Here is a 23,612-nt window from a genome sequence, read left to right as displayed (position 1 = left end):
TCGTGAGGTGTTCATGATAAGTCAGGATCCCAGTTCATCACGCGCCCACGGCAGCCCAAGGTCGACTCGCCTTTGACTTCTTCACATCAACGACAATCCAACACTGTCGCCCGCTTCGTCTCGTCCCTAATACAAGCCGCAACACATTCTTGCATTGACAGCTCCTGCTCGCTGCTCACTCTTGTCGCGAATACAAACACAGTGGCTGCGGTGACGTAAGCGAGATCAGTTTCTGGAATGGATACCGGTACTGCTGACATGTCGAGATATCCACACGCCAGTTCGCCGTCTGCGGCACGCGATTGCACGCGTTCCATGAATTGTCGCCAGCAGCGTAGCAGAATAGTGCAGATTCTCAGGACAAAGTCGAGCAGATTCTCAGTACAAAGTCGAGCAGATTCTCAGCGCAAGGTCGACAGTGAACAATCGACACAATGGATTGACGTGAGTTCCCTTGTTCAATAGACCACACGGCCAACAGCATGAGCATCTCTGACGCCGTGCTGTGTCGAGCTTCTGCCCCGGGCTCGTGGTACTGCGCGTCATCAGCATTGTTCCACCTCCAACGTCACTTCGATCATCATAGCAAGACAGATGGATACAGCGACAGCATGATGCACAGTAAAGCACTTGCATGAAGTCACGAGTTGGACTCTTATTCGGCCCACTTTTTGCCGCGCTGCCGTCAATAAGAATATTGACAACGATCCGTTCGTCGACCGCCGTCACACCACGATGTCAACTTCAGCATCCAAACCTACCCAGCAGACATTACGAACATGGAATGCGCAGCACAGATGTCCACACTCGGGCGCTGGTCGCACAACATCCCCGATTGATGCGACGAGGGGTAACTTCGGACCCACTCGGACCACTCGGACCCCCGAATGGAGGGGCAGCTGGCGCTCTCGTACATCAGCGGCTGCCGGCAGATGTCATCGGAGACGGCTAAGCACTTCTCCAGCGTCACGTCCAGCGTCGGTAGGTACTCGGTAGCTTCGACATGTCGAAACCACGACGGCAAAAACCACGACGGCATCTCTCCACCGTGCTCACATCTTGCTTCTTAACTTCGAGGATTGAAACTTCGTGGATTGTCCAGACTTGATCCCCACCGAACCATTGACTAAATCATAATGGCGTCCAGAAGCACTCCCGGCATCTTGTACGTGACCATGCAGCCCAAAGAGGGTCTGGGCGACGCACAATTCCACGACTGGTAAGTTGACACGCCCCAGCGGAACCGTGTCGTGCTGCAGACGCAATCTCACGCGCTCGCCCAGGTACCAGAACGAACACGGCCCGAACCGCCTGCGCCTGCCATTCTGCAACAACGGGTTCCGGTACCGCGCGAGCGATCTCGCCGACGCGCAGGGTTCCAGGGAGAAGCCGGAATGGATGGCCATCTACGACTTCGACGAGCTGGAGTGGCTGACGCGCGAGCCGTACCAGAAACTGCGTTCCGCGCCGGTCCAGACACAGCGCGAGCGCGACACCATGAAGCAGATCTTCGTGGACCGCAGGTCGTACGATCTCCTTGGCGAGTGGACAGGCGGCGACTTCACGGATCTGCAAAAGGTGGAGAATGAAGGAGTCAAGAACGTCATGATCGCCGTCTCCTTTGTGCTGCAAGAAGGCGCAGGCAAAGAAGAAGAGCTGAAGCGGTGGTACGAAGAAGAGCACGTCCCGCTCCTCCAGAAAGTGCCCGGGTGGAGACGCAGCAGGCGCTTTGTAACGTCGTACCTGGACATCCAAGCCAAACCCGACACGCCGCGCGAATTCCTCGCGCTCCACGAGTACGCGCCCGAGAACGGCTTGGGTGGGGCGGAATTCATCGCCGCCACGACCACGAAATGGTGCGAGAAGATTTACGCCGACGTCGTCGCGGACCGCAAGAGGCGGACGTACGAGTTGTACTACACCTTTGGCGCCGCGCCGCGCGATCTCAAATCGCTCTCTTCGCCCGACGCCGTGCCCGCTGAGAGCGAATACGGGCTCTTCAAGACGCACCCCGCGCACACGGTCGCAGAGAAGCGACCGGTCATCGCCAGCAAGATCACCACGTCCGACGGCGTGGACCTGGAATACCGACTCGAGGGGAACCCGGACCCGGACGCGCCGCTGCTGGTGCTGAGCAACAGCATCCTAGTCGACTACAGCATCTGGGACGCCTTGGTGACGGGCTTCCTCGCGCTCAAGCCGAGCTACCGCGTGCTGCGGTATAATACACGCGGGCGCTCTGCGCTACCCGCGAGCAGCACGGCGCCGATAACGCTCGACGTGCTGACCGCCGACGTGATGACGCTGCTCGACGCCCTGCGCGTCAGAACTGCAAGCATCGTCGGCGTATCCCTCGGCGGCGCAACGGCACTCAACGCCGCCCTCACACACCCATCCCGCATCCCGTCCTTCATCGCATGCGACACGAACGCCTTCGCCCCGCCCTCAAACGCAGCGGCGTGGACTGAGCGTGTCGCGCTGGCAGAAAAGGAGGGCCTCGTGTCTAGCGACGGGTCAGCAATCGTTGGCGAGGAGCTAGCGGAGATCACAACGCGACGCTGGTTCGTGTCGGAATCGTACGACGACGCCGCGCTCAGGCCGCGCTTGGAACACGTGAAGCAGCTCGTCAAGACGAACTCGCTGCCTGGGTTCAGAGATAGCGTCAGGGCGCTGCACGGGTACGATATCCGCGGCAAGATGGCGGGGTACGAGGGAAGGGGCGCGTTTCTCGTTGGCGCGGGGGACGGCGTGTTGCCCAAGACGATGAGGGAGAATATGGCTGAGAAACTCGGGAGTGGGGTGCATCTCGAGGTCGTGCAGGGCGCGGGGCATTTGCCGATGGTTGAAAGGCCGGACGAGGTGGCGCGGTTTGTCGCGGGGTTCTTGTAGATGGATCGAGGCTGGTGAGAAATACACGCTTTACGATCTGGTCTGATTTGACATGGCGCACTGACATGAGCTTTGCATTGTCTGGCTATGCCTCCTCGATACCTCACACCATGCCGTCGTCACTGCAGTCCACTCGGCGACAAACACCATACCTCGCCGTCGTCACTGCAGTCCGCTCGGCGACAAACACCATACCTCGCTGTCGTCACTGCAGTCCGCTCGGCGACAAACACCATACCTCGCTGTCGTCACTGCAGTCCGCTCGGCGACAAACACCATACCTCGCCGTCGTCACTGCAGTCCACTCGACGACAAACACCATACCTCGCTAATCGTACCAAATCGCATTCATGCCGAACCCGGGCTCCTTGACGTCCAGACGCGCGACGCGGGCCAGGAACTCGTCTTTCCAGCGGTAAATCTCAATCCCACCCTGGTCATCATCGGTCAGCGCCAGCCACTCATCAGACCACGGACACGGCGACACGGCGTTGGAATGCCCGCCGGACGTGGGCGTCGGGTTCAAGAAGCACTGTCTCTCTATGGCGCCGCTCGGTGCCATCTTAAACGCCGCGATGTAGCCCGGCAGCGTCTTGGGCGTGTTGGACCGACTCGTCGCGAACAGGTACGTGGCGCTGCTGTTCAGGAAGACAACGTCGGATCTGTACTGCGTGTCTGGGTCCGGGATGCCCGGGGGGATTAGCGGGAACGTCTTGTGCGTGTACACGGGCAGCTTTGTCTGCGGGTCGATGACGTATTCGCACAGCCTGTTGCCGCCCTCCATCAGTGCGTACAGAAAGTGTCCGCTGGGGTGCATTTCCACCCACCGCGGGTGGTCTTTGGGCTGCGTCGCCTCGGTGTATCCGACTGTCTCCATGCGCCCCGCGGCGTCGACTTTCTTGTGGCACCAGATGCGGTTCGCCCACATGTCGGCGCTGTAGAGGTACGTCTCGGACGGGTCAAAGACCATGCCGTGGATCGCCGTTTTCTCGCAGTACTCGTAGTTCTGCAAGTTTTCCTTCAGCGCGCCCGAGTCGTCGACGGAGAAGACATTGCCGTGCCCCGCGTGCTCGTAGAAAGGGTTGCAGTACACGGCGTACGGCGGCTGCTTGGCGGGCAGGTTGAAGATGGCACGTGTCTTGGTGTCGGCGTCGTTTGCGCGGGCTGCGAGCGTCAGTGGGTGGGCGGAATGCGGGCCGGGAGAGGGACATACGGTGGCCGCCCAAGGGATGGCTGCCGGTCTGCACGATCTCGCTGGGCGAGTCGACGCGGAACGAGGTCCAGCGCTTCATGGAAGAGCCGTAGATGTTCTTGCGTTGATGCTGCCACTGTCAATCAATCGACCCCGTGATTGCTTCAGCGTAGACGCACGTCAAAGGCCATCCAGCTGATCGGCTCATCGTGCGGGATCTCCGTCTTCTTCACGAGCTCGAGCTTCAGCGTCTCCGTGTCGAAGGAGACGGTGATGATGACGCCAGGCTTCACCCACGTGCCGCACATCAGGTGGTGTTTCGTCATGTTGGACGGGGAGCTGTGGAGGCGCGATAGCAGTGCAGGGCGAGCGTGTCTGCGAGCAATTGAGCATGCTGGAGACAGCATCGTCCATCGCCAACGGCGCGCAGCCCACGCGCATCTTTCTCGCGACGTCGGTTCCGAGGCTGGCGCCGATGCATACCTCTGGCGGGGCAGAGCTGGCTGAGTCTTCATCCGCGCCCGCTTGAGACTTCTTCCGCGGCGTCGGTCAATACAGGCGCTCCCATTGGCTGGCTACCCCAGGCATCGCGGGGCAGACGCTAGCAACGTCCGGCACTCGCGCAGCTCAGCGCCCATGTTTCGCTGCCAGAGTTTCACGAGCCGGGCGTCTTGCCGCAGCCTTTGAGAACCGCTGATGGCCCGGCTAGAGCCACGGCGGTGGTCGCGCTGCTAGTTTGGCTGGTGAGAGATCATATAAGAGGGGTTCCCCAGTGGAAGTGATTGACTCTGCTCATTCTCCGCGTTCAATTGTACATGGTCAGCTCCAGCTACACAATTCAAGTGCTTTGTACATAGTTGCCATACACATACACCTCAGCCCACACATACATCTCAGTCCACACATACATCTCAATCCACACATACATCTCAGTCCACATACATCTCAGACCACATACATATCAGTCCACATACATCTCAGTCCACATACATCTCAGTCCACATACATCTCAGTCCACACATCATCATGGCCTCCGCACCAGAGTACCAGGACGCGGCGAGCGCGCAGCACCGCTTCGACCCCAACTTCACCGATGCAGTCATCAACGCCATCGGCCCCAAGGTCGACGACCGCACCCGCTTCGTCATGGGCCGCATGATCCGCCACCTGCACGACTTCATCCGCGAGGTCGAGCTGACCAACGAGGAGTGGTTCGAGGGCGTGCGCTTCGTCAACAGCATCGGCAAGACCACCACCGCGAGCCGCAACGAGGCCCACCGCATCTCCGACGTCTTGGGCGTCGAGTCGTAAGTCGAGAAACTCTATTTGCGCATGTATGCTGACTAACGCATCCAAGATTGGTCGATGAGATCGCCCACAAGCACATCAACGAGTCCGGCGAAGCCCCCACATCGTCCACAATCCTCGGCCCCTTCTGGTCGCCGCACTCGCCCTTCCGCGAGCTCGGCGACAGCATCATCACCGACCCGCACCCCGACGGCCAGGTCACGCTCATGCACGGCGTGGTGCGCGACCTGGACACCAAAAAGGGCATCCCCAATGCCGTCATCGACATCTGGCAGGCCAGCGCCAACGGCAAGTACGACTTCCAGGACCAAGAGAACCAGAAGCCGAACAACCTGCGCGGCAAGTTCACCACAAACGAAAACGGCGAGTACTGGTACTACTGCTACAAGCCGACGGCCTACTCGCTGCCCATGGACGGCGCCGCCGGCCAGCTGTTCCGCACCCTCGACCGCCACCCCTTCCGCCCGGCGCACATCCACCTGATGGTCACGGCCGAGGGCTTCAAGCCGCTCATCACCCAGCTGTACCCGCGCGACGACCAGTGGGTGCAGAACGACACCGTCTTTGCTGTCAAGGACGACTTGCTGCTCGACTTTGAGCCCAGCAAGGACGACAAGGCAAAGTACGATCTCACCTACGACGTGACGCTTGCGCCGACGGGCAAGAAGACGGGGCGTCTCGAGGGCATCCCCCGCCTGCCCAATGTCTTTGACGAGTCGAGCCGGTTGTAGTGTACTGTAGTGTACTGTGGTGTACGAGCTGGAGATTGCATGGGCGAGATGGCGTTTGGGATTGAATCTGATCATCTATTCGTAAATAGCGGATATTTTAGCGTTGCAAATGAAAAGCATCATCTTCCACAGTATCGCGAGACCCAGCAACGAGGACCCCAGTGGCCAATCTCCAAATGCCGACATCGCTTCCCGTGATCCTCGAGCATGTGTTTATATATGTGTGTGTGTATATATACCTCTCCTCCCCCGTCCAGACGCCCGCCATTCCATGTCCAAACCACCCTTTTCAGTTCCCAGACTCTTCACACGCACCACCACCATCGGCTCGAACCTCCTCCCCTGCCGCACACCCCACCGCACACTCACCCGCACCCCGCACCCCAAAATGCGCGTCCCCTACGCGCCCTCCACCGCCCCGACCGAGGAAGCAAAACCAGTCTACGACCGCATCGCCCTCCGCCGCGCCCCACGCCCCCTAATCCCACTCGACCTGGCCCTCCTCCACAACCCCGCCGTCGCAGACGGATGGTCGAGTTTCATCGGCGCGATACGCACCCAGACCTCTCTTCCCGAGGGACTGAAGGAGCTAGCCATCGCGCGCATAGCGAGTCTTAATGGCGCAGTGCATGAGTGGGATGTTCACGCTGCTCTTGCGCTGAAGGCGGGGGTTAGTCAGGATGTGATGGCGGTTGTGCTTGAGTTGCCTTGTACTTCGTCCTCGACATCGAGCCCCGCAGAGGGAAGCGAAGATGAGATGGGTTTGCATGCGCTGGGCGAGCAAGAGAGAGCGGTGCTGAGGTACACGGACCAGATGACCATTGGGGTGCATGTCGACGACGCCGTGGCCGCGGCGCTGAGGCGGGTGCTGGGCGATGTGCAGACGGTCGAGCTGACGGCGACGGTGGCGGCGTATAATTGCGTCAGTCGGTTTTTGGTCGCGCTCGATGTGGGCGAGTGTAATGGGCGCGCGTTGAAGAGTGTGCGTGAGTTGGCGGAGAGCGTGGGGCGTTAGCTGCTGGGGATTTGGGTGTGTGGGGTGTGTGTAACCTTTGGTGAAGGGAGCACGTTGGTGTAGGGAGTAAAGACTTTGGACTTTGAGCTGTGCGTTTGCATGTGAGCTGGGAGGATGAGATGCTGGTTCTGATACGACTAGCGAGCGCTGCGTTGCTTGCTCAGAGTATTTTTGCTCAAGCAGTTGCTTGTTCAGAGCATCTCGCTCAGTACCGCTCCGTCATCGTCATCGCCACGTCTCATCCGATGTATATCCACCCAAATCCGAACCTGAAACCAATGCTGAATCGAGTGTAGACCTGATGCTGCAAGGCTGAGGCTCTACGCAGCTCTGGCCCGTTGATGTGTGCGTTTGGAGATATATGCTTGGTGCTTTGCTGGCTGCTCTTCTTTTGCAGTCTCGCGGCTCCCTTTGTTCCTTCTGTTCGTCCATGTGGACATGACGGTGGAATCTCACTTTATTGCCTTAATTGGAGTGTGGCATGCGTTCTACACGTAAACATCAACATGTATCTCCATGTTCTGTGGACAACCGAATTCTCCCCTTAGTAGCCTATTCGGGGTGAGGCATGACAACTCCCGCCTTCCCCATGGGGTCGGCCTCGGTTCAACAGCTTGAGCCGTCCATTGCCGCGACCACGCCCAGCATGCAACGACACTTTTTCTGCGCTCCCGTACAGACTTGCTCCTCCATGCACATCTCCTCACCATGGCAGCCCTAGCCCCCCGTCTGCTCACACGCACCCTCCGCCACGCACCACGCCTGCCTTCCCTCTCCGCCGTCCGTCACGCCTCCACAAAGCACCCCCAGGGCTTCACACCCCCGTCACAAGCCGACCTCGACGAGCTGCGCGAGAGCGTGCAAGACTTCGCACGCCGTGAGATCCCCGAGGAACTCGCTGCCAAGACCGACCGCGAGAATGCCTTCCCCAACGACATGTGGCAGAAGTTCGGCGAAGCTGGGTTCCTCGGCATTACCGCGTCTGAAGAGTACGGCGGCCTCGCGATGGGGTACCAGGCACACTGCGTCGTCATGGAGGAGCTGAGCAGAGCGAGCGGCAGCATTGGGCTCAGCTATGCGGCACACAGTCAGCTGTGCGTCAATCAGCTCATGCTCAACGGCAACGAGGAGCAGAAGAAGAAGTACCTCCCCGGCCTGATCAGTGGGGACCAGATCGGCGGGCTGGCCATGAGCGAGCACAGCGCGGGCAGCGATGTGGTCAGCATGAAGACGACGGCCAAGGAGGTCGACGGGGGGTACTTGCTGAACGGGACGAAGATGTGGATCACGAACGTGAGTGCCCACGATCTACAGCTCGCGGGAAATGATGTTGACAATTGAATCGCAGGGCCCAGACGCACACACGATCGTCGTGTACGCCAAAACAGAACCCACCGCCGCCTCCAAGGGCATCACAGCCTTCATCGTCGACACATCCACCAAAGGCTTCAGCGTCGCCAACAAGCTCGACAAGCTCGGCATGCGCGGCTCCAACACGGGCGAGCTCGTCTTCGAAGACGTCTTTGTACCCAAGGAGAACATGCTCGGCCAGCTCAACCGCGGCGTCCGCGTGCTGATGGAAGGCCTGGATCTCGAGCGCCTAGTCCTCTCCGCTGGGCCCCTGGGCCTAATGCAAGCCTCCCTCGACGCAGCGTTGCCGTACACGCACCAGCGACGCCAGTTCGGCGTGCCCATCGCGCACAACCAGCTCGTCCAGGGCAAGCTGGCGGACATGTACACTAAGTACCGCGCCTCCGCCTCGTTTACATACAGCGTTGCGCGCGCCGTGGACGAGTCGCACGCCGATCCCGTTATCAAGACGCAGGACTGCGCCGGCGCGATCCTGTACGCCGCCGAGCGCGCTAGCGAGGTCGCTGCTGACGCCGTCCAGCTCATGGGCGGCATGGGGTATATGAATGAGGTCCCTGTCGGCAGAATACTACGGGACGCCAAGCTTTATGAGATTGGCGCGGGGACGAGCGAGGTGCGGAGGATGGTCATTGGTCGTGCGTTTAATAAGGAGTGGAAGCAGGACATTTAGGGGTAGTCCGAAGAAATGCAAAAGTGTGCAGTGTCCAATCCAAAGAGCGATTGATGAAGCATAGACATGATCGTCGGCGGCCGTTAAACGGTCAGCACATGGAATTGCAGTTATTCGACAACCCAAATTGCCGTTGGAAGGAACAGGGTTCCGTCCCGTCCACCACGCGCTCGACATCCCCCAACTCCCTTAACCCAACCGCAGACTGGCCCATATCTCAACCCTTCTCACCTCCACACCAGACTGGCAGCAACACCGCCGCTAAATGTACTCCACGCGCCGATTCCCTTTGCCAGATGCAGACACATCAGCAGACAACACACTCCTAGATTGACAACAGAATCCCTTGACATCCTCTCAGCCATCGTCATCGTCGTCGCCGTCGTCGTCGCCGTCGTCGTCGCCGTCATTGTCGCCAGCCAAGCAGCTAACCTCACGTCCCCATGCGGCATCTCAGACGCTGGGAGGATATTGACCCATCCCATCTGTATCGTATCGTATAGTATCGTAATGTAATGTAATATCAACCGTTAGCTCGACAATCAGATGTGACGGAAACACAGCTGACGGCTGGGCTGCGGAGTCTGCGAGACCAGTATCTTGGTTGTCTTCGGGAGAATGTGCGGGTGAGGGCGCGGTGTGGGTGGTGTTGGGTACGGGGTTCCGGTACAGCAGAAAGAGCCGATTGCTGAAGGAGGAAGACAGAAGGTGGGAGATGGAATTGGGAAGGACCGTTTGGATGAGTGCTTTGCTTATACAGTGAAGCTTTCTCTTGCATTCCAAGAGTCTATGCGAACACTGAGACCAGGAGGTCTTTGTGCTATGAGATGCCTGGTCTTACAATGTACGGCTCTCGGATATCGGCAGACTTTTTCTAGGGTGTACTGTATGCTGGACCGAGTACGACACGTCGGAGATGTTCTGCTGTGTTGCTCTGCCAAGTACCTGAATATCCATAGTTAGCAAACCTGCTTCTTCAAATAACACTTTCCATGAAGTCTTCTCCTATATAGCAAAGACGGGAATGACGATATACTTGGAGGGTTCAGAGAGATGAAGTAAGGGCTAGATCTAGAGGAGAGGCCAAGATCACCGCGCAGCAATGTATGTATGCGGGTACCCTTATCAAAGGCCCACTCTCAGCGCATGATTTTCTGAGATATTGCCCAGACTGATGAACAGGTCTCGGATATACTCTCTTGTTCGGTTTTCTGTGGCAATCTCTCCTTTAAGGAGCATAAGGAGTCTTGTATCAAAGCAGAATCACCGCACCCTCCAGAAGGCTTAGGGGGATACTGAGATTCAGTGGCCGCTTCCCAGATTTTCAGTGATCCGTGGAGTGCAGCTGACAACTTCTGTCACACGAAAGGAGTAATGTAGGGAGGAGAGAGGGGACCGGCCTGGTGGCCGTAATAAGTCTACGTCTGACACCCACCCCACTTCCTTCCCTCAGCCTACCCTACAGATAAGCGACAACCTCTTCATCGCCAGAAACTCTCAAACAACCACCTTCCAAAGTTGATATCTGTGTGTTTTGATTCAACCGTGTTCAGCGCATCTTCATTGCATCTTAAGCTGACGAACGCCGGTCTTGAATTCTTCATTCTCTGTAGGCGCTGGTTGATCATACTCACCCTTCCGGAAAAATATGGCCAACCTGTTCGAGTGGGATTGTCGCGCAGATGAAGAGCTTCCCCGAAGCCGACTTTGTGCATCGTGCCACTGGGCCATCCAGGATCAGGTTCGACGTAAACGATTCGCACAACCACGACTCTACGTTGAAATCAACTTACCACTGGATATCCATCGTTCGCTGAAAGAAAGATGCCGGACTTGTGCATTGGTTGTATGTGGCGAGTTGAAGGGAGGATACAGGAACAACTCACATCATGACAGGATAGACGACACCGACTATGCATGGGTCGCCGAGCAAGATCTAAGTAAGCTTAATACCCACATGTCGATGGGGCCCTACCTGTCAGTACCACAGAATGACGGCAATATTTCACCGGGAAGGCGTCAGAGAAGATCGGACTTGTGGAACTACTGGATGACGTTGTGCTCCGAGTCTCACGAGAAATCCTCTAGAGCCATGGAACCTGCAGATGAGCAGGCGGCAATATATGAAAGCTCCGCATCACATCCATCGTTGCCAGAACTTGAATATCGCTGCAACTTGGGCACCAAGTAGTAACGATGGTTTGTTTCCCAGAAAACAGTACACCCCTACCGTTACAATTGAGAATCCTGCTGGTGAGGCGACCGACTACACCCTACGTTGCACTGGCTTGTACCGCTGGGATATTACCTATGCTCCACTCAATAAACGCGGCTGGGTAATTCAAGAGAGATGTCTAGCCAACAGACAACTCAATTTCGCAAGAAGTCAAGTGTACTGGGAGTACCATGAGCTCATCGCGTCCGAAGACTTCCCACGTGGGATTCATAAAGCATATATGAACTTTGGTCCGCGGGGGCACGGGAAGCCTGCCATACAAGTAGCAAGCACGCCATATCACCAGGAAATCTGGTCTCGTTTGGTTGAGTCATACACGTTCTGCGCCTTTTCCAAGATCTCTGACAGGGTCATTGCTCTTGCCGGCCTTGCAGGACAAATGAGAAGCTTGACCGGCGACGTGTATCTAGCTGGTCTCTGGAAGAAAGACCTTATTTATCAACTTTGCTGGAGTATTAATTGTACCGGACATATTAACAGCATGAGGACGTCAGCATACTTCGCGCCAAGCTGGTCGTGGCTCAGCGTAACTGGACGCATCCGATACGACCTGGAGTATATCTTGCTTAACCGCGTTCGACGCTCGTGTTCCCGCGTTCGGAAAGCCAAAATCACGTCGGGGCATCAATCGGGACTGCATAGCTTTATTGAAGCGAAGCTGGTGCTGCAAGGGATATACGCCTTGACTTGTTGCTCAGTCATTCAGCACGCTTCGTCGACGGCGATGCCTCAATAGCCAAAGCAGTTCTCCACATCTTCTTCCCCCTGTCCACAGAACGCAACATATACTTCCCATACCCGGCATGAAACCACACGGAAATACACATATAGGAAAGCTTCTTCCAGTCCTTGCCAACAGTTATAGGTGTTTCTGTCACAAAGCCTTCTTGTTTAGACGCTTCGTTCTCTACTGGTGAAGCTATTCCTTCTCCGCCGCCTGAAAACGACAACACTGTGAGTACAAGGCGCTTCAAAACACCAGCTACACGGTGTAACTTCAGATTCTGGCCTGGCATAGCCATAAATTTAGTTCTTCATGCGTACATGTAGTGACTATGTCTGAGCCTGCTGATCAACGTGTGACTTGCTGCGCCCTCTACCAAGGCAATAGGTATATGTTGGCACTGATCAAAGGCACATTGCAACGTGCTGTACACTATCCATCCATCCATCTCCACCCCTTCCCCCCTCACCACCACCGGCACACAAACCCACCAACCTTACCCAGCACTTCCATCCATCCCTCCACTCTCCCCCCCTAACCACCATCCCAGCATCTCAACATCTCCCATCCATATCCTCGCTCACCAGCCCTTAGCACACAAACCCACCAACCTCACCGAGCACCCAGTACCCAGCACCCAGCACATCCACCCTCTACCACTCTACTGTCCACCCCAATCACCATCAGCCCCTCTCATCTCATCCGCACCCATCACCCGCTCAGTTCCAGTACACACAACACAGCACGCCTGATCTCTCTCCTCTATTTCTCTTTCCCTCTCCCCTTTCCGCTAGATCGGAGTCCCTTCCCTTCCTTTTGCCTTTAGCCAGCTGTCAGAGAAAGAGAGCGTTACGGCTAATAATTGATACCGGTTGACGAGATACACACCACGCCACACCGGCACTGTCACTCCCGTGCGTTTCTCATATGTGGAACGTTATATTTGCACTCGTGGATGGTGTACAGCATATAGTATTAGAGCGAGTGCTGCGTCGCGCTCCCCCCATCATTTTCAACCGCATCCGCACCTTCATCTCCTTTCTGCACCACCCGCATACCCTCCCTGAGCATCCCCCCATCATACCCCCCCTCATCCCCTCCAACAACATAACCCGGCCCCTCCCCCTCCCCAAGCGACTCAGGATCAATATACCGCGCGGTAAGCGCAAACCGCAACTTCCCCGCATGCTCAACAGAATGCTCATAATACGCCTGCAGCGCGCGTCCATGCATAACAACCACATCTCCATGCGCAACATGGAGGGCGAGAACATCACGCGCGGTGCCGCGCGCTGTCAGCCCCAGTTCGTGCGGGATCTGCTTGAGTCTGTGCCGGAACGCGGTTGGACTTATCTGCCCCTTAAGCAGTGCGAGGTCAGGTGCCAGCGCGCGCCGGGCTTTGTATGCGATGCAGCCCGGCACTGGCGAGGCGGGTGTGTATACCCCCGCGTTGCTGACGCCGTGGTGGTGTTTGGCTTTGAGGCGGATGCGCATCAAACCGGGCGCGCCGAGGGAGAGGGTGGCGATTGTGGGCCCGAGACCGGATTCGCCGTCGTCGTGGTAGCTGATGCGCTGGGACTCGAAATAGCAGAGGGCGAGGACTTCGTTGAAGGGGTGTGTGGTGAAGGCTGCTCGGTCCTGGTGTGATGCGGCGGAGAGACAGTGCCGCGCTGCCCATGTGAGCCGTGAGCGTGCGGCGCTGACGGGGTGTGATGGCGCGGGGAACGCGTGCGAGGCTGTTGCTGCGATGAATTTGTATGGCATCCCGTAGTTGACGGCTAGGTGGCGCGTGAACAGGCCGCCCTTTAGCATGGCGCCTTCGAGCGGGCGCCGCCGCAGCCCGATGTCGAGACCCTGCAGCGCCTCGAACATGTCGTCCGGGCCGCCGCGCTCCTGCACCACGGTCTGGTTGGCGATCATGTGCGTGACGAAGCCGTCGATGCCGGGGATGGCGTAGCGGTTCACGCGGTAGCCGTGGGCGAAGGAGACGGACACGCGGACGAGCGGCGAGTGTGTGTCGCGGCTGCACGTGTATGCGTCACTCAGCGGCCACAGCGGTTCGCGGATCGATAGCGCGGGAATGAGGGTGTGTGGTAGCATGTAGGTCCAGCTGCACGGGCACTCCCATCCGCTCCAGGACAGGCGCGGAGTGCAGCGGCCGCAGTCGGGGCACACGAGGCCGCGGGTGAAGGCCTCGGATGTGTCTTCGCCGGGCACGTCGTGGTGGGAGAGCGAGGCCGGGACAGGCTTGAGGGTGTATTCGTGGGCATCGTTGGGCCAGGGGGTGTGCGCTTTGAGGAAGCGCGGGTCGTAGGTCAAGTCTGCTTCGGCGGGCTCGCGGGGCGAAGTGTGCGGCGAGTCTGCGCTGGAGGGCAGGATGAGCCAGAAGCTGGGGCAGCTAGGCGAGAGACACATCCAGCCGTTGAGATAGATCTGGGTCGACTCTTTCGCGCAAGTGCCACACGATCTGACGAATGGTGGTGGGAGAGAGCCGAGCGCAATGGTGTCTGGGTGGGTTTTTGGAGACCACCAGGAGATCTTTTGCGCGTTGAGTTTCTCGAGCCGGTAGCGTACGATGTTGCTCTTCCCGCTCTTCTCAGTCCAGATGTGCGTGGGCTTGAAGTAGTCAAGGACGCAGTACTGATGCGGAGGCTGGCTTGGCATGTGCGGGTTGTCCGCTCCCGTGATGATGACCACGGGATTGTAATGGGCCATGCAGTTCCGTAGGTTCTGGCTCGTGGTACCCTCGACTTGGTCCCCGGAGGCCTTCATCTCACCGGACTCCTTGTCTTTGACTTGCCCTCCACCCGCGCGCGCGATGACCACGTTGCTGTCGATGTAGTCGCGCAGATGGGCTACCTTGTCGAACATGAAGCCTCGCACGAAGCCGCCGGTGGAGTGGCAAGCGCCTTGATAGCTGCGGAAGTAGTGCAGGGTTTCGCAGAGATCCATGCGTGCATCGGCCCAGACTGTTGGCTGTCCGATAGGCTCTGGCTTGGGAGGACCGTAGGTGCGATGAGCGAGGAGTTTGTCAGCGATGTTGCGTAGTTCTTCTTTGCTGAGTGATGGGTTTGAGGTAAAGACATCCATTTGCGTCTCATCGATCGTTGTCGCCTGCGATGCGTGGAAGGAAGAGTTCGGTGTTTCTTGTTGTGTAGGTGCGGCCGATGGAGCGTCTAGGTAGTCAGTACATGTGACCTCAGATGAAGTGATACTGACTCCAAGGGGGAGACCACGGCAACGTGGGCTGTGTCTGGTCTTCCTCAGCCGCAACATCGTCCTGCGCACGTCCTGGACTCTGCTGAGTCAATGACCCCTCAGTCGAGTCCGCGAGTGGTTCCCGCTGATCCTGCCTCGCAAGCCAAGTAGACGTACTGAACCACTCCCGTGTCTCGTCCCCGCCGGTCTGAAGTTGTTCCACATGCGGCATTTCGTTTGAAGCAGCTTCCTCGTCATCTGGCCCAAGCTGGGAAGAGTACAGATCCTGACTACTCACAGGTATCGGATCCGGCTGTGGCTGGGCGAAGGTCTCCGGTCCGTAGTCCTGAAAGCTGCGGTCAGCGCAGTGCGAGTCCTGCCCATCGCCACTTTTCTGCCGGTAGCTGAAAGATCCTGTAAACGACATCTGGCTGCCTTGACGCTGCGCTGCGAAAGAAGACACCCGCAGACGCACAATGCACGATTTGCGGGTCTCTGTTGCGGACGTCTCCTCGCCGGCCGCACTGACAACGCTCCGTCTAGTCTTCTTCTTGCACGGCGTGAGCTGCTCAATGGAAGACTGTTGCGAGCGCTCCGTCGGGCGTCTTTCCTGGGTTGATCTGCAAAGGGATGGCTGCGAAGGGCTCTGGGTGTTTGTCTTCTCTGCGGTCTGTGGTGGTGTAGGGAACGCAGTGGGCGCCTGCTTGCGACGGGGCGTTTGTCTGGGCTTCTTACGGATTCCATTCACTTGGTGGTCTGTTTCTATGGCAGGCGTGCCGATGGGAACATGCGTGACTACTGCCTGGCTCCCACTTGTTGTGAGGGATGAGATACCTGCTGTCGGTGTTCCCACGACACCTCTTTGCGGTCGTCGACTCGCAGCAGTCCCAAAGTCCCTCGCGTCGAAGATCCAGCTCCCCGTGCACCCTTTGAACTGGTTCTCCTGGTGGACATGACGAAGCTCACGTGTTTGATCTTGGCTTGCTTGTGTCTGTGGCTCTATCGCGAACGACTCCACACTCGACATGTCTGCGATGGCCGAATCGGTCGACTGCCTCTTGCGCTTTGACAAAGGCATGATGTCTGTGTAGGTTATGGACGAATTGAACTTTGGATGGAAATAGGGATTTCTAGAAGCGTACGCGTGCGATGACAAGGAAATGCACACTGGTGAGGGGGTGACATCAAAGAGGCTGAGGTCAGGACAAGGCTGAGGTCAGACGAGGCTGAGGTCAGACGAGGCTAAAGTCAGGACGAAGACTAAAGACGGAAAGATGGCAGCTCAGAAGACAGCAGTCTATCAACAACAGAGATCCCAGCGTCTGTCAAGACCTCGCGGCAGCAAGGCGATTGATGCTGCTCGTTCGCGTTGTGAAGTGAGGTCCGCGGCCAACGCACCCTTTCAGGGCGGTCATGACGCGGCGCACCATAGAACCACGTCTTTCGTGCATGAGTCCCAACACATCCAACGATGAGGGCGACTGCAGCACCTGCGCGGAACTGCCTCCATTATTGCTGTTGCCAGACACGTTGGAACTTGTCAGACACGGTCGAGGAAGAGAGCCGAGTCGCCAGCCGCGCAACCAACCGGACGCGGCGACTACCTGAACACTACCGTACATGTGGCCGAACACTACCGTGTCTCACCGCCCCGTGCACGTCCCCAACCTATGCACGATTTTTGGCCCCAACGAACATTCAACAGTCAATACTTAGTATAGTATTACTCTACCACAACACGACTTTAGAAGAAGCTCTTGAAGCTCTAAGTGCTTTAGAGGTTGGCAAAAAGCCTCACTGCACTCAGCTTGCAAAAAAATTGAATGTGATTAATCAACGGGTATGTAGCACCTAAGATACAGCTAATAATTAACAAAGGCATCTTAACCCACAACAAGAGCTACAACTTCTTAAATACATTAATCAGCTATGTGAGAGAGGGCTTCTACTAACAAGGGAGACGATGAGAACTTTTGCTAGCAAGATCTCAAGAAAATACGTTGGCAAAAACTAGGCAGACTGCTTCCTTGAACAACATCCTCGCGAGTTGCTCTCACGATGGGCATCAGCTATGGATAGCAATCGCCACAGAGCTAATTCAGCACACAAATACAAGCTCCATTTTGAGCTGCTTGAGCAGAAGTTGCAGCAGTACAACATGCAACCTGAGCACATGTACAACATGGATGAGAAGGGCTTTTTAATTAGTATCATGGGCAAGTCTAAACAGATCTTCTCTAGGCGCCGTTATAAAGCAGGCGAGCTGAGAAGCTCACTCCAAGATAGCAACCGTGAATGGATAACGCTGCTGGCCTGTGTGTGTGCTGACGGCAGCGCACTCACTCCTGCACTGATCTATCAGGCAGTAAGTGGCAACATACAAGACACCTAGTTGCAGGACTTCAACGCAGAACAACACCAAGCTTTCTTTGCGTCATTACTAAATAGATAGACTAGCAACAAGCTAGGGCTTGCATAGTTGCAAGGAGTCTTTGGTCGCGAGACTAAGGTCAAGGCACAGCAACAGTGGCGTCTGCTTATACTTGATGGCCATGGCTCTTATGTTACAATGAAGTTTATTAACTTCTGTGATAAGAACAAGATATTTCTAATAATCTATCCGCCACACAGTACGCATACTTTGCAACTGCTGGATGTAGTACTTTTCTTGCTCCTTGCAGGTGCTTAGCTCACCTCCACCGCTGTCAAGGCCTATCCTCTGTCACTGAACGCGACTTCTATCAGCTCTTCTCTATTGCATAGGAGGTTGCTATGCACTCCAAGAACATTATAAAGTCCTTCTCTGCTACAGAACTGCACCCATTTAACCCTAGTGTTATTGTAGGTCACTTTGAAAACAACGCAATCAAGCGACCTAACAGCAGCAATAGCAACACCTTAGTACTTAGCGCAAGCGATTGGCGTAAGATTGAGCGATTGCTGCAAAAAGTAGCAATAGAGGTGGACTCTGCACGCGATTCTCGAGCACAACAGCTCTCACACACTATCCATACCATAAGCGTCAAGGTACAGCTGCTAGAGCACGAAAGTAAGCAACTCCGAGGTGCTTTTGATAACGAGAAAAAGCGACGTCAACAAGGCGAAGCGCTGCTGCTAGCGCCACCAGAGGCCTACGCTGGTGGTGCTGTATTCTATAGTCCCTTGAAGGTGCAAGCTGCTAGGGATAAACAACAACAACTAGACCTCAACGCAGCGCAATTAGCAGCGCAAAAAAGCGCAGCAGTGGTGCAGAAAGAGCAGGACAAGCGTGTAAAAGAGCAGCTTGCAGAGGAGAGGCGTCGAGGGCGAGCTAGAGCAGCTAAGGCAAGGAAGGTCGAAGCTGCGCGCAAGGCTGAGCAGAAGGAGCAACTCAAAATCGATCGTGAGGTCAACAAGCAACTCCAACAAGACGAACAATTGTCTAAAAAGAGTAAGAGGCTTAGCATCAAAGAGCCTACTCGCTCAAAGAAGCCCCAAGTTGTTGTGGTGGATGCCTTAGAGCCTGTTGTTGCCGAGGCAGCTCCTCCACCCGCTGCTGCAACAACCACCCGCCGCGGCTGCGCTATCAAATTGCCAGCCAAGTTTGTAAAAGTAGATGTGTTCTAATAGGTGTGCAAACACTCCACCAAAAAATCTCGTGATAATTGCTTTTGTGTGTGGCTCTACAGCTTCATTTGAGTGGTGTTGAGTAGGATGATTTTCGTGCACAGGCCCGGGGCGTGCACGAGGCGGTGAAACACGGTACCGGTATATGGCCGCTTAGCTGCGACGAGAAAGCCGAGCCAGAATGCCACCGGCAAGGACCCCACGAGCCTCGGCTACTTGGCGAGCGCGTTATGTAGCACAGCGCGACTCTATCTGTGGGGTGTGGGGAAAAGCGGTAGTGTCCCCGGACTTCCCTCGCTTTAAAGCAGACGTCGCCGCTACATCCCTAGGACGAGACGCCAGCATTTGCATTTGCTTTTGTATACTGGTGAGTCGCCTTGTATACCGGTGAATCGCATTGTATACAGGTGAGTCGCATTGTATACCGGTGGGTCGCATTGTATACCGGTGAGTTGCATTGTATACCGGAGAGTCGCCTTGTATACACGGTGCGTCGCCTTGTATACACGGTGCGTCGCCTTGTATACACGGTGCGTCGCCTTGTATACACGGTGCGTCGCCTTGTATACACGGTGCGTCACGTGTGGTGGTTGCAATTGACGTTGATTGTTCAATACGCAGACTGACACACGAGCAGCCATCATGGTCTTCACATCGCCCTCGTGGGTGCCGGCGCTGCCGCACTCGCCGCCCGACTCGATCCCCATCTGTGACTTCATGCTCGACGAGCACTTTGGGCGCCACCCGCTGGGCTACTCCAACGCGCCCTTCACGTGCGGGCTGACGGGCAAGACGTACTCGGCGCTCGAGGTGCGCGAGCGCGTCGACTTCCTGGCGCGCGGGCTGGCCAAGGAGCTCGGGTTCGCGCCCAATGCGGGCTCCGAGTGGGAGAAGGTCATCGCCGTCTTCAGCGTCAACACGCTCGACACGCTGCCGCTGGCCTGGGCGACGCAGCGCCTGGGCGGCGTCCAGAGCCCGGCCAATGCTGCCTACAGCGTCGACGAGCTCACGTACCAGCTCAAGAACTCGGGCGCAAAGTGCCTGTTCACGTGCGTCCCGCTGCTGGCGACGGCGCGCGAGGCCTGCCAGAAGAGCGGTATTCCCGAGAACCGCATCTACATCCTCGACGTGCCCACGGCGTTCACGGGCGGCAAGGGCGTGCCGAGCGGGATGAAGACGGTGGATGACTTTATCCGCGAGGGGCGCAAGCTGGACCGGCTCGAGAGGCTGGACTGGAAGGAAGGCGACGGCGCGAAGAAGGCGGCGTTCCTGTGCTATTCCAGCGGCACTTCGGGACTGCCCAAGGGCGTCATGATCTCGCACCGCAACGTCATCGCCAACACAAGTAGGTCAAGCCATCGGCATGGAGACAATGCTAATAGGTCGTCACTTGGTTCATGGAAGCAATGCTAACCCCCCTCGGCAGTGCAAATCTGCGCCTTTGACAAGCCGTACAGAGACACGATCATCAACGACCTGCGCAACCAGTCCGCCTACACCGAGATCGGGCTCGGCCTGCTCCCCATGTCGCACATCTACGGGCTGGTCGTCATCTGCCACGCCTCCATGTACCGCGGCGACGGCGTCGTGGTGCTCCCCAAATTCGAGTTCCGCAGCACGCTCCAAGCCATCCAGGACTACAAGATCAACACGCTCTACCTCGTCCCGCCCATTATCATCCAGATGACCAAGAACAAGCCGCTGCTCGACAAGTACGACCTCGGCTCCGTCTCGTCGCTGTTCACCGGCGCCGCGCCGCTGGGCAAGGAGACGGCAGAGGACCTGCAAGCCATCTTTCCCTCGTGGAAGATCCGGCAGGGCTACGGGCTGACCGAGACGTGCACAGTGGTGACGTCGACGGCGCTCGACGACGTATGGTTCGGCTCGTCGGGCTCGATCCTGCCGGACATCGAGTGCAAGATCATCACCCCCGAGGGCAACGAGGTCACCGGGTACGACCAGCCGGGCGAGCTGCTGGTCAAGGGGCCCGCCGTGGTGCTGGGCTACCTCAACAACGACAAGGCCAACGCCGAGACGTTCCGGGACGGGTACATGCACACGGGCGACGAGGCGGTTGTGCGCAAGGGCCCGAACGGACACGAGCATGTGTTTATTGTAGACCGCATCAAGGAGCTCATCAAGGTCAAGGTACGTCAAACTCACCACTCACCACTCACCACTCGCCACTCATTCACTCACGCTGTAACCACTCATTCACGCTGTAACCACCCACTCACGCTGTAACCACCCACTCACGCTGTAACCACTCACTCACGCTGTAACCACTCACTCACTCGCGCTGTAACCACTCACTCACTCACGCTGTAACCACTCACTCATTCACGCTGTGACCACTCACTCATTCACGCTGTAACCACATGCTCACCCACGCAGGGCCACCAAGTCGCCCCCGCCGAGCTCGAAGCACATCTGCTCACGCATCCAGCGGTGAACGACTGCGCTGTGATCCAAGTCCCCGACGACGAGGCGGGCGAGGTGCCCAAGGCGTTTGTGGTCAAGTCGCCGTCGGTGGGCATGGAGGAGAGCGACCGCGTGACGGCGCGCAAGATCCAGAAGCACGTCGAGAAGACAAAGGCACGCTACAAGTGGATCACAGGCGGCGTCGAGTTCATCGACGAGATCCCCAAGTCGCCGTCGGGCAAGATTCTGCGCCGCTTCTTGCGCGACAAGGAGAAGGAGAAGCGCAGGCTGGCGGGTAGCAAGCTGTAGGAATGCTGTATGAATTGATTACTACGTTCACCTGTGCACAATGCAGTCGTGGGCTGGGTAAGCGCCGTCGATGTCGTGACTTTACGTCTTGTCAGCCCTGCGCTTACAAATGACGTGTGTGGGGTCGGCGTCGGCCGCCCCTCCATGGATAGATTTCCGCCGTGCAGCCGAACAAAAAAGTCTCTCTGCAGCTCAACACCAACACACCACACCATGTCGGCGCAACAGCCCCACGACGAGCCCGAGCTCGACTACCACGACGAAGACAACGTCCTCGACGCCGACGAGGCCGCCGAAATCGTCGAGGATGACGGCGACGTGCCCATGGACAGCGACGACGACGGCGGCGACGACGACGTGCAGATGGAGATCAACCTGCAAAACGACTCGGTGGCGCACTTTGACGAGCACAAGGACTCGATCTTCTGCATCGCCCAGCATCCCGTGCACCCGGAGATGATCGCCACAGGCGGCGGCGACGACGTGGGCCACATTGTCGACATCACCGCGGCGCCGCAGACGACACAGGCGGGCGAGCGCGAGGGGCTAAAGAGCATCTTCACCCTCGACGGCCACACGGACTCGATCAACGCCGTCGCCTTCTCGCAGCCAAAGGGCCAGTTCGTCGCCACGGCCGGCCTCGACGGCAAGCTGCGCGTGTGGCAGGGCGCCCCCGACGCCCGCAAGTGGAAGTTTCTGGCCGAGGCGAGCGAGGTCGACGAGATCAGCTGGCTCGCCCCGAACCCCTCGCCCGCCCACCCCAACGTCATCGCCCTTGGCGCCGTCGACGGCTCCGTCTGGGTCTACCAGCTGTCCACGACAAAGGGCAGCGAGCTGCAGCTGCTGCACGCCTACTACCTGCACACCGAGTCGACCACCGCGGGCGCCTGGACCCCGGACGGCGCCCTGCTCGCCACCGTCAGCGAGGACAGCAGCCTGTACGTGTGGGACGTGTTCGGCGCGGCAGCAGCCCAGGGCCTCGTCGACGCCTCCGCCCAGGCCGTCGTCGCCCTCACCGGCCACGACGAGCGCTTCCTCGTCCAGGGCGGCCTATACAGCATCGCCGTCGCACCGTCGGGTGCCTTCCTCGCCGTCGGCGGGCCAGAAGGCCAAATCCGCATCGTCGGCCTGCCGCGCCTATCCACAGAAGCCTCCCCATCCGCAGGGCCCTCCTCGACCAGCTCCAAACCCAAACCAGGAAGCAAGCAAGCGTCCACAAGCCAAACAGGCCAAATCCTGGCCTCCCTCCAAGCCGGCTCCGACAACGTCGAGACACTAGCCTTCACCTCCGCACCGCTGACGCTCATGGCCGCCGGCAACGTCGACGGCTCCATCACGCTCTTCGACACGGCGCACCGCTTCGCCGTGCGCCGCCGCATCGAGGACGCGCACGCCGACGACGAGATGCCGCATGCCGTCGTGCAGCTGCAGTTTGTGCAAAAGGAAGGCGCGGGGGGCTGGCTGCTTACGAGCGCGGGCTTTGATGGCGTGGTGAGGAGGTGGGATGCGCGCGGTGGTACCACGGCGGCGAACAGGGGGTTAGTGGGCGAGTGGAAAGGGCATAGGGGGGGCGGCGAGGGAGGAGGGGTGCTGGCTTTTGTGCAGGGGGGTGGAGAGGTTGTTGTTACTGCGGGGGATGACGGGGTTGTGTTGGTCTTTGATGCGCCGTTGTCGCAGTGATGGTGATGCTTAGCACTATGGTGGTGTAATGATGCTTGCATGCAACCGACAGCAGAAACGCGTTGCGGTTCCTCACTACTTCCTCCATGCTTCATCCCTCTCACGCCGTCCACGCCGTCCACGCCATCCACGCCATCCACGCCATCCACGCCATCCACGCCATCCACGCCGTCCACGCTGTCCACGCCATCCACGCCATCCACGCCATGTCATCCACGCCATCCACGCCCGCTCCCGACCATGATGACCCGTACCACTCGGC

The 23,612-nt window shown here is 57.8% G+C and overlaps 7 protein-coding genes across 7 annotated transcripts in view; 5 read left to right on the top strand and 2 right to left on the bottom strand.

Moving 5' to 3' along the window:
• Window positions 1-1,136: 1,136 nt before the first annotated feature.
• Window positions 1,137-2,889, top strand: M421DRAFT_10262 (alpha/beta-hydrolase; the record flags this gene model as incomplete). The annotated part of the gene is made up of 2 exons (XM_033586803.1): window positions 1,137-1,219; window positions 1,284-2,889. 2 exons carry the CDS (start codon window positions 1,137-1,139, stop codon window positions 2,887-2,889), a joined length of 1,689 nt encoding a protein of 562 aa, XP_033443060.1.
• A 328-nt stretch (window positions 2,890-3,217) lies between these two features.
• On the bottom strand, window positions 3,218-4,407 carry M421DRAFT_10261 (3-carboxy-cis,cis-mucoante lactonizing enzyme; the record flags this gene model as incomplete). The annotated part of the gene is made up of 3 exons (XM_033586801.1): window positions 3,218-4,053; window positions 4,103-4,211; window positions 4,261-4,407. 3 exons carry the CDS (start codon window positions 4,405-4,407, stop codon window positions 3,218-3,220), a joined length of 1,092 nt encoding a protein of 363 aa, XP_033443059.1.
• A 700-nt stretch (window positions 4,408-5,107) lies between these two features.
• Window positions 5,108-9,176, top strand: M421DRAFT_104849 (uncharacterized protein; the record flags this gene model as incomplete). Its single annotated transcript, XM_033587066.1, has 5 exons — window positions 5,108-5,388; window positions 5,439-6,116; window positions 6,421-7,046; window positions 7,851-8,428; window positions 8,484-9,176. The coding sequence occupies 5 exons, from the start codon at window positions 5,108-5,110 to the stop codon at window positions 9,174-9,176; spliced, it is 2,856 nt and encodes a 951-aa protein (XP_033443058.1).
• Window positions 9,177-13,111: 3,935 nt separating this feature from the next.
• M421DRAFT_77075 (uncharacterized protein) lies at window positions 13,112-15,226 on the bottom strand (the record flags this gene model as incomplete). Its single annotated transcript, XM_033597283.1, has 1 exon — window positions 13,112-15,226. The coding sequence occupies one exon, from the start codon at window positions 15,224-15,226 to the stop codon at window positions 13,112-13,114; it is 2,115 nt and encodes a 704-aa protein (XP_033443057.1).
• A 4,039-nt stretch (window positions 15,227-19,265) lies between these two features.
• Window positions 19,266-21,782, top strand: M421DRAFT_426545 (amp dependent CoA ligase). Its single transcript, XM_033594430.1, has 4 exons — window positions 19,266-19,387; window positions 19,578-20,285; window positions 20,367-21,088; window positions 21,335-21,782. The coding sequence occupies exons 2-4, from the start codon at window positions 19,583-19,585 to the stop codon at window positions 21,668-21,670; spliced, it is 1,761 nt and encodes a 586-aa protein (XP_033443056.1). The 5' UTR covers window positions 19,266-19,387; window positions 19,578-19,582; the 3' UTR covers window positions 21,671-21,782.
• Window positions 21,783-21,883: 101 nt separating this feature from the next.
• Window positions 21,884-23,350, top strand: M421DRAFT_77096 (WD40 repeat-like protein; the record flags this gene model as incomplete). The annotated part of the gene is made up of 1 exon (XM_033597285.1): window positions 21,884-23,350. One exon carries the CDS (start codon window positions 21,884-21,886, stop codon window positions 23,348-23,350), a length of 1,467 nt encoding a protein of 488 aa, XP_033443055.1.
• Window positions 23,351-23,531: 181 nt separating this feature from the next.
• M421DRAFT_426544 (uncharacterized protein) overlaps window positions 23,532-23,612 on the top strand; it is a gene marked incomplete at its 5' end in the record, with an annotated part of 473 nt that continues 392 nt past the window's right edge. The window contains one exon of the mRNA XM_033594429.1: window positions 23,532-23,581. Within this exon, the coding sequence (XP_033443054.1) occupies window positions 23,532-23,581 (50 nt within the window). The remainder of the gene's footprint in view (window positions 23,582-23,612) is intronic.

Source organism: Didymella exigua (assembly GCF_010094145.1).
Source record: "Didymella exigua CBS 183.55 unplaced genomic scaffold M421scaffold_60, whole genome shotgun sequence".
NCBI lineage: Eukaryota > Fungi > Ascomycota > Dothideomycetes > Pleosporales > Didymellaceae > Didymella > Didymella exigua.
Note: the sequence above shows the minus strand (reverse complement) of the source record. Positions and strands in the feature narration are given on the sequence as shown.

What these genes read in the sequence shown, in the direction of transcription:
- M421DRAFT_426545 (XM_033594430.1), top strand. Translation starts at nt 19,583, where the DNA reads ATGGTCTTCACATCGCCCTCGTGGGTGCCGGCGCTGCCGCACTCGCCG. An exon ending in CAACGTCATCGCCAACACAA is followed by an intron (nt 20,286 to 20,366) that starts GTAGGTCAAGCC and finishes CCCCCTCGGCAG; the next exon opens with TGCAAATCTGCGCCTTTGAC. An exon ending in AGGAGCTCATCAAGGTCAAG is followed by an intron (nt 21,089 to 21,334) that starts GTACGTCAAACT and finishes TCACCCACGCAG; the next exon opens with GGCCACCAAGTCGCCCCCGC.